The sequence below is a fragment of the Nematolebias whitei genome, chromosome 5 (genome assembly GCF_014905685.2).
Source record: "Nematolebias whitei isolate Nwh7 chromosome 5, NemWhi1, whole genome shotgun sequence".
Lineage (NCBI taxonomy): Eukaryota > Metazoa > Chordata > Actinopteri > Cyprinodontiformes > Rivulidae > Nematolebias > Nematolebias whitei.
In genome coordinates this window covers 1,112,250-1,117,916 of record NC_056502.1, presented here as the reverse complement: position 1 = coordinate 1,117,916, position 5,667 = coordinate 1,112,250, and the positions used below count along the sequence as shown (strand labels likewise).

Here is a 5,667-nt window from a genome sequence, read left to right as displayed (position 1 = left end):
CCCCCCCCCCCCCCCCCCCATCTGAGCCAACTCACCACCAGGCAGTGGTCGGTGGAGAGCTCCACCCCTCTCTTCACCTGAGTGTCCAAGACATGTGGCCACAGATCAGATGAGACGACGACAAAGTCAATCATCGAACTGCAACCTAGGGTGTCCTGGTGCCAAGAGCACATATGGACACCCTTATGCTTGAACATGGTGTTCATTATGGACAATCCATGATGAGCACAGAAGTCCAATAACAGAATACCACTTGAGTTCAGATCAGGGGAGCCGTTCCTCCCAAGCACTCTCTTCCAGGTCTCACTGTCATTGTCCACGTGAGCGTTGAAGTCCCTCAGCAGAACAAGGGAGTTCCCAGGAGGAGCACTCTCCCTTACCCCCTCCAAGGACTCGAATAAGGGTGGGTAATCTGAACTGCAGTTTGGTGCATAAACAACTGTCAGAACCCCCACACGTAGGCAGAGAAAGGCTAACCACTCGTTCACTGAAGTGAACCCCAACGTACAGGCACCAAGATGGGGGGGCAACAAGTATGCTCACTCCTGCATGGCACCTATCACCAGGGGCAACTCCCGAGTGGAAGATTATCCAACCCCTCTCAAGGAAACTGTTTTCAAAACCAGAGCCGTGCATCGAGGTGAGTCCGACTATTTCTAGCCGGAACCTCTCAACCTCACACAATAGTTCAGGCTCTTTCCCCACCAGAGATGTGACATTCCACATCCCGAGAGCCAGCTTCTGTAGCCAAGGATCAGACCACCAAGGTCCCCGCCCTCAGCCACCACCTATCCCACATTGCACCATTTTTTTCTGCATGTAAATCTGTTTTTGGATGATCGTTTCCTCTGGTGTCGGATGCTGTGCAGCTGGAAGGATTTTTACTGAAAACTTTTATACTTTTGGACATTTGTTATGATGCGTAACCATGACAACAAGATGGGTTTTTTTTACAACCAGGAGCAGCTGATCAACATCTCAAAAGCTCAAATAATACCTCAACTACAGCCCCAAATCTCAGATGAGTTTAAAAGAAGGTGGATCATCCATCATGGGAGAAGAAGGGGAGTTGGTGAACTGTAAATACCTTGGGGTTCACCTGGACAACGGAAAGCCGTCTACAAGAAGGGACAGAGCAGACTGTTCTTCTCGAGGAAGCTGAAGTCCTTCAGTGTTTGCAGCAAGATGCTGCATAGCTTCGATAAATCTGAGATGACAACACTGAGCACCATCTTCATCAGACTGTCCAACAACTTTCTTTTTCAGATCTGCTGTACTAGAGATCCTTCCTGCCCACAGCCATCAACATCAAGAACAACTCTTTAATGGAACCAGGATGATGAGCTACATTTAATTTTCCTCTTGGAGTAATAAAATATCTTTGAACTGCATGTGTATATGGAGAACCTTACAGAGACCAACTGCATAGCTTGTGTTATTCATATAGTTTAACTTGCCTAAAGAACAGACTGTGCTTGGTTCTGTTCGGGTCTCCGTTTTGGTACCAGGACTCAGTCCTGACTGTGTGTTCTCAGACACAGCTTGTGGTTCTGTTTATATTTGTGGGTCTTTGTTAAGAATGTAAGCACAACTTGCATCCAGAGATGATCCAGCTGTTTGTTTTCTGCCAGGCGCCGTCTGTCCGAGCAGCTGGCTCAGGCCCCCACCACCTTCAAACGGGACCCTGAGGACCCATCGGCCGTGGCCCTTAAGGAGCCCTGGGAGGAGAAGGTCCGGTAGGTGACTGTTCCCTGAGTACAGCCTGTCAGGTTGCTGCTGCTGAGCTTGAAAGCTAAACTCAGGGTGCTACTGTCTGTCTGCCTACAGGAGGATCAGGGAGGGTTCTCCGTACGGACACCTCCCTAACTGGAGACTTCTGTCCGTCATCGTGAAGTGTGGAGATGACCTGAGACAGGAGCTGCTGGCCTTCCAGGTGCTGCAGCAGCTCAAGGTAATGCTGTGATGTCATGCATCACATGACTTTTCTCGTCCTCCTTCTCCCCACTCTGTGATTTCTCATCCACTGACCCGTTTCCGTGTTCTGCACTCTTAACAAGGTTGAGTCAGGTTTTCAGAATGGGTTCTTCTTTGTTGAAATGTTTAGTCTTTTATCCAAAAGTTGCACACACAGATACCTGGTTGTCAGTTTGACATATTGTCCCTCACATTCCACCAGCAGGTCACAGGATTCAATGAGGTAGGGATGATGCAGACTTCTGCACCTCTGTGTCTCTTCCTGAATCTTCTCTGTGGTTCTCTGGGGTTCAGGGCTCTGATCATCTCCCTAATTGACATTGGAACAAAACATCAACAATAACATGGCTGTGTTATTATTGATCAAAAAACATTATCTAGGCTGAGAGATAAAGGTTTAACTGGTCAATAAAATCCTTTAAAGTTTAATTTACCTCCAACATGCAGCTCCACTGTAGAAAAAGCAGCAAATCTTTAACAACAAAGTCTGATTGTCCTGTGGCCCCCACCTCACTTTTCTGTCTGTCCTCACATCTGGGTCAGAACCTCCTGTGAGGAGAACATGAACATAAACAGTGAACATTACTGAACTGTTTAAGCAGCTGACTAGATGGATGAGCAGTTTTACAAGCTAAGCTTCATCGGTTACTGTCAATCTTTAGTTAGCTTCTGAGTTTAGCTTGTTACGTAGATAAAATAAATTTACACACTAATATTTTAAAGTTAGCGTTACATGGATCATAATTTATTTCACCGCCATGTACGTGTTAAGCTGCAGTTGCGTTAAGAAACATAAACTCACCAGCTGAAACACAAGAGCCGTCCTCGGAGTTCTTTGATGAAGAGTCCGGTCGTGGAGATAATGAATCAGGACGTTCAGGCTCTACTCACAGGTTGACTAATGCTGAGAGGGGGAGGAGGAGGAGGGAGGCTAATGAACTCCTCTCTCCTCGCAGAAAAACACGGAGCAACTTTCTGCACACGTGAACTCGTCTGTGGGCGTCACCAGCACCATAGACATACATTACAGTATACATAGATTCGGTACGGCAGCTCTATACAGCTCTGGGTGTAATCTGGGTGTAGTCTGTTTGTCATAAGTCTGGTGTTTTGCCTGCCTGCATGCTGAAACCACATGACACGTTACAGCCAATACCGAAACTTGACACCGAAACAAGAGTGACGTTTCAATACATACACCAACTGGTGCAGTTCGGTCGGTGCCATAAAAGAACCTCGGTTCGGTACTCAGCCCTACTGAAGAGATGAGACAGGAATATTATATTAACCTTTATTTAACCAGGCAAATCCCATTGAGATTACAAATCTCTTTTGCAAGGGAGGCCTGGGCCTGAAGGCAGCCTAACATGCATGCTTTTGGTCTGTGGGAGGAAACTGGAGTACCCGGAGAAAACCCGCACATGCATGAGAAGAACATGCAAACTCTGCACAGAAAGACCCCAGATCCAACCGGAGATTGAACCCAGGACTGTCTTGCTGTGAGGCAACAATGATAACCACTGAGCCAACATGTTGCCAGAGATATAAGGAGATGGGACGTAGAGCAAAGAGGGCGGTAGGGTAGCTAAGGCAAAGCAGAAGGCATATGATGAGTTGTATGGGAGGATGTGTAGCAGGTTAGGCTTGTTAAAGATAGGAATGGCAATGTTCCAACGAGTTAAGAGAGTGAGAAGATGGAAGGAGTACTTTGAGGAGCTAATGAATGAAGAGAATGAAAGAGAAAGAAGATTAGAGGTCATTGAAACTGTGGACAAGGAAGTGGGAAAGATTAGTGAGGGTGAAGTCCGGACAGCTCCGAAAAGAATTAAGAAGGGGAAGGCAGTAGGACCTGATGACATAGTGGAGGTTTGGAAATGTCTTGGAGAGATGGCAGTGAGGTTTTTGACTCAATTATTCAATGACATATTTGAGGGTGAGAACATGCCTTAGGGATGGAGAAGAAGTGTGCTGGTGGCCATTTTTAAGAACAAGGGTGATGTAGAGATTTGTAGCAACTACAGGGGAATTAAGCTGATGAGCCACACGATGAAGATCTGGGAGAGAGTTGTGGAAGCAAGACTTAGACGAGAGGTGACTATCTGTGAGCAGCAGTATGGTATCTTTGCTTTGAGGATGCTGATGGAGAAGTACAGAGAGGGTCAGAAAGAATTCCATTGTGTCTTTATGAATTTAGAAAAAGCATCTGACAGATTGCCAAGAGAAGAGGTATGGTATTGCATGAGGAAATCTGGAGTGGCAGAGAAGTATGTTAAACTGGTACAGGACATGTTTGAGGACAGCAGGACAGTAGGAATGTGCGATATAGCATAAAATTAATATCACAATATGTATTGTGAAGGGTGGCGATAATGATATACTTCTAAAAAAATTAGCATATTGTGATAAAGGTCATTTTTTTCCATAATGTAAAGATAAAAAGGAAACTTTCATATATTTCAGATTCATTGCACACCAACTGAAATATTTCAGGTCTTTAATTGTTTTAATACTGATGATTATGGCATACAGCTCATGAAAACCCAAAATGCCTGTCCCAAAAAATGAGCATATCATGAAAAGGTTCTCTAAACAAGCTATTAACCTAACCATCTGAATCAACGACGTAACTCTAAACACCTGCAAAAGATTCCTGAGGCTTTTAAAAACTCCCAGCCTTGTTCATTACTCAAAACCACAATCATGGGTAAGACTGCCGACCTGACTGCTGTCCAGAAGGCCATCATTGACACCCTCAAGCAAGAGGGTAAGACACAGAAAGAAATTGCTGAACGAATAGGCTGTTCCCAGAGTGCTGTATCAAGGCACCTCAGTGGGAAGTCTGTGGGAAGGGAAAAGTGTGGCAGAAAACGCTGCACAACGAGAAGAGGTGACCGGACCCTGAGGAGGATTGTGGAGAAGGGCCGAGTCCAGACCTTGGGGGACCTGCGGAAGCAGTGGACTGAGTCTGGAGTAGAAACATCCAGAGCCACCGTGCACAGGCGTGTGCAGGAAATGGGCTACAGGTGCCACATTCCCCAGGTCAAGCCACTTTTGAACCAGGAACAGCGGCAGAAGCGCCTGACCTGGGCTACAGAGAAGCAGCACTGGATTGTTGCTCAGTGGTCCAAAGTACTTTTTTCGGATGAAAGCAAATTTTGCATGTCATTCGGAAATCAAGGTGCCAGAGTCTGGAGGAAGACTGGGGAGAAGGAAATGCCAAAATGCCAGAAGTCCAGTGTGAAGCACCCACAGTCAGTGATGGTCTGGGGTGCCATGTCAGCTGCTGGTGTTGGTCCACTGTGTTTTATCAAGGGCAGGGTCAATGCAGCAGCTATCAGGAGATTTTGGAGCACTTCATGCTTCCATCTGCTGAAAAGCTTTATGGAGATGAAGATTTCATTTTTCAGCACGACCTGGCACCTGCTCCCAGTGCCAAAACCACTGGTAACTGGTTTACTGACCATGGTATTACTGTGCTCAATTGGCCTGCCAACTCTCCTGACCTGAACCCCATAGAGAACCTGTGGGATATTGTGAAGAGAAAGTTGAGAGACCAAGACCCAACACTCTGGATGAGCTTAAGGCCGCTATCGAAGCATCCTGGGCCTCCATAACACCTCAGCAGTGCCACAGGCTGATTGCCTCCATGCCACGCCGCATTGAAGCAGTCATTCATGCAAAAGGATTCCCGAC

At 46.5% G+C, this 5,667-nt stretch overlaps 1 protein-coding gene across 1 annotated transcript in view; it reads left to right on the top strand.

The window, feature by feature from the left end:
* The window catches only part of pi4kb (phosphatidylinositol 4-kinase, catalytic, beta), a gene marked incomplete at its 3' end in the record, with an annotated part of 55,040 nt that extends 53,089 nt beyond the window's left edge, over nt 1–1,951 (top strand). The window contains 2 exon segments of the mRNA XM_037676050.1: nt 1,632–1,736; nt 1,828–1,951. Coding sequence (XP_037531978.1) covers nt 1,632–1,736; nt 1,828–1,951 — 229 coding nt within the window.
* Nucleotides 1,952–5,667: the final 3,716 nt, after the last annotated feature.